Source organism: Tupaia chinensis, unplaced genomic scaffold, assembly GCF_000334495.1.
Source record: "Tupaia chinensis unplaced genomic scaffold, TupChi_1.0 Scaffold145870_1, whole genome shotgun sequence".
Classification (NCBI taxonomy): Eukaryota; Metazoa; Chordata; class Mammalia; order Scandentia; family Tupaiidae; genus Tupaia; species Tupaia belangeri.
In genome coordinates, this window is record NW_006205727.1 from 4,136,426 (window position 1) to 4,139,252 (window position 2,827).

At 59.1% G+C, this 2,827-nt stretch overlaps 1 protein-coding gene across 2 annotated transcripts in view; it reads right to left on the minus strand.

The window, feature by feature from the left end:
• Positions 1 to 1,849, minus strand: part of SLC38A2 (solute carrier family 38 member 2) — a 14,079-nt gene extending 12,230 nt beyond the window's left edge. Inside the window, exons 1-2 of one of the 2 annotated variants that reach the window (XM_006168564.3) lie at positions 1,553 to 1,849; positions 213 to 409 (exon numbers count right to left, since the gene is read on the minus strand). In XM_006168564.3, coding sequence (XP_006168626.1) covers positions 213 to 328 — 116 coding nt within the window. In that variant the 5' untranslated portion in view covers positions 329 to 409; positions 1,553 to 1,849. Of the gene's footprint in view, positions 1 to 212; positions 410 to 1,552 lie in introns of those variants that run through there. The other variant, XM_027768328.1, reaches the window with a different exon arrangement.
• Positions 1,850 to 2,827: the final 978 nt, after the last annotated feature.

Sequence of the window (2,827 nt, forward strand, 5' to 3'; positions counted from 1 at the left end):
CCGTCACGACACCTCTACTTAAATGTATAAATATTAACTAGTAGTCATCGGTCACACAAAACACAGTCTATGCCATACGACAACTGGATGCTGTTAGAGATCACAAGGTCTCCAAACGCTACAGTAAATTAAAACAGTTAAGTCCTAGGCAATCCCCCCACCCCCGCCCCAGCACAAGCCGTTTTTTGAAAAAAGTGCACAACTTCTCACACCTTTTCAGAGCAGCTTGCTTGGTGGGGTAGGAGTAGTTGAAGTCGCTATTGGAACTGTAGCTGCTGCTGTCCTCATCTGGGGAAATATTGAACCTTCCCATTTCGGCCTTCTTCATGTTAAGCACCGGCAGGAACGGGTGCTGAGAGCAGCGCTGGGCTCCTTTTGTCCTTGGCGGTGCACCGGGCCTCGCGGCTGCCTGCGAAGGTAGAGGCGGCGCATCAGGACCGCAGCGCCCTCCCGCCCGCCGCGGTCACGTGATGCCGCCGGGCGGCGCAGCGCGGCTGATTCATCCCCGGCCAGGCGAGTGGAAAAGTACCAGCCGAGCGCGAGGGGCGGGGGCGCGCCGAGGGGCGGAAAAGTACAGACGGCGGTGCAGAGGAGAACAAAGATGATCCCACTGGCGGCGCTGCGCCGGCCGAGGGCCCTTCTTCCGCAGATTTTAGTATTGCAACCTCTTCATTGTCCCAAGTCCGAGTGGAGCGTGTGTGTATATGTGTGAGGGTCTGTTTTGCTTCCCCTGAGTAGCTGTGGTCGTGCAAAGGCACGCAGAGCGCACATCCCGCCCAGGCGGTAGCTATGTACCTGCAACCCAAAAGCACACTCCCGGTTTCTAGCACTTGGAATGGCAATGCAGTGGTACCGGTCTTTTACCGCCTGAGGCCCCCGATGGGAAGCTGCCTCTGCGGCAGAGGGTATTCCTCCTGAAGGAGGCGGAGAGGGCTGACACTACCCCTCCTCACTGGAGAAGGGGCGAACACCGGGCCGCGAGCGCGCAGAGGGTTTGTTTACACGCGCATACCTGTGCCCTCGAGCACACCCGTACATAGACACTTGGCCCGCCAGCCCTACGCTCGGCCGGCCCCTCCTCTTCCCGGAAAGGAAACTGATGCAATATCGATCCTCAATTGTCAAACGTTCCTGGCCACTCTGCCCCAATCTTGGCCTCCTCTATAGTAAAGCCTGAACCTACCTCTGCGGTCCCCAGATTCCTTGTCTCCTCGACTTAATATTTTTATTAATGCAAATCAGTCACAAGACTTGCCGCAGCGGAGCCGCGGGACGAGGCTGGCTCCCCTCCCCCTCCAGGGCAGATGCGGCTCCGCGCCGGGCGGGCACGCTGCCCCCGCCCGGTGCTCCACCCCCGTGCACCTACCGCGGGCAGCAATGACCGTACGGCGGGACAGGGTCGAAGGCAGGATCGATCCACCGAAAACGACAGCCCCAGGAGGAAACCGCCCCCGCGCCAGCCTGGGCGCCGCGGCCCCTCCCGGGCACCCCTCCCCCACCCGTCCGGGCCCCGCGCCCAAGGCACAGACCCTGCCCTCCCAGCGCGCGGTACCTCGGGGGTCTCCGCTCCTCTGTCCGCACACCACGCAAACGTCTTCAACGGGTTTATCTCAGTCAAACAAAAATTGTACAAGACAAATTAAAACAGAACAAAAATCCAACAAAATAGGCTGAAAAAATAATCTTAATTAAAAAAAAGAAATGGTCAACTGCCGCCCCAATCCTCCGGCGTCCGCCGAGTCAAGGAAAAGGCGAGAGTATGCTGGAACGCGTGGTCAGGCTGCTGACACGGTGCGAGAAGAGCGCTCCGGGGCGGCGTCGCCAAGGCTCTGGGGCAGCGGTGCGAGCGGCGGGTTATAGCGGCACCCGGGGGACGCGTCAGTGGGCGGGGCCGCGGCCGCCGCCGCAAAGCAAAACCCCACTCCGTCCAGCTTCCCCGACAGTGTGGAAAGACCCCCGGGCTCTCCCCTCCGCCTGTTCATCTCAGCCCCGACTGGTGCCCGGCACCTGCAGTTGTCTTTGACAACCATCTCCCTCACATTTCCCTACCCCCAAGTCACCAGCAGTCCTTGCTTTGGGTGGGGGCACATCAAGGCTTCTGAGGGACACATGTCGTCCGCCAAATCCTTGCCTGTCTGTGACTTTTGTCATTTATGTTGCGTTTTTTCCCTCGCAAACTTGGACCAAGGCAGCCACGTTGTCCCGAGGGTCGGTTTCTGTTCTCGTTCTTTCTTCTCCACCTAGCTCCGCTTTCACTCTTCAAAACTGGCCGGATAGGCCGCTTGGCAGCTCCGTTTCGGGAGAGCCTTTTGGGGTGGACAAGGAAAACCCCACTAAGGGGATAGCTACGTTTTGACCGGCAAGTCAGACCCCTGGAAAGGAGCGTCGGCTGGGGAGCCCGACTATGCAGGCTGCATAAGAGTCCCCAGTCTCCCCCTGGCCGGCACATTTCACTCATTCCACAACCCCACCCTCAGCCTAGGAGCGCTCCCCTCCCGCCTCGCCTGCTTTTCCCGAGTGGACAAAGACGCCGCCTTCGGTGGAATGCGGGTCTGAGGTGCTATCCCCGAGCCTGGTGCTCTGCTTCCGTGGTGATGTGGTCTTGCTGAGCCAGGCAACTAGGGGGCCCTTACGCCCTGGAACGCTTGGTGCCACCGAAAAGGCAAGAGACCTTCTCTTGCTGGAAACAAAGACCTGTTAGGACAGAGTGTTGAACGAATGAATGAATAGACCGCGGAGTTTGACCTACTGTTCGCTTCCTTTCAGGGACGTGGGAGAGACTGGGCAGGGCACAGAGGAAAGGGTTGGGTGTGATCACAATTTTTGC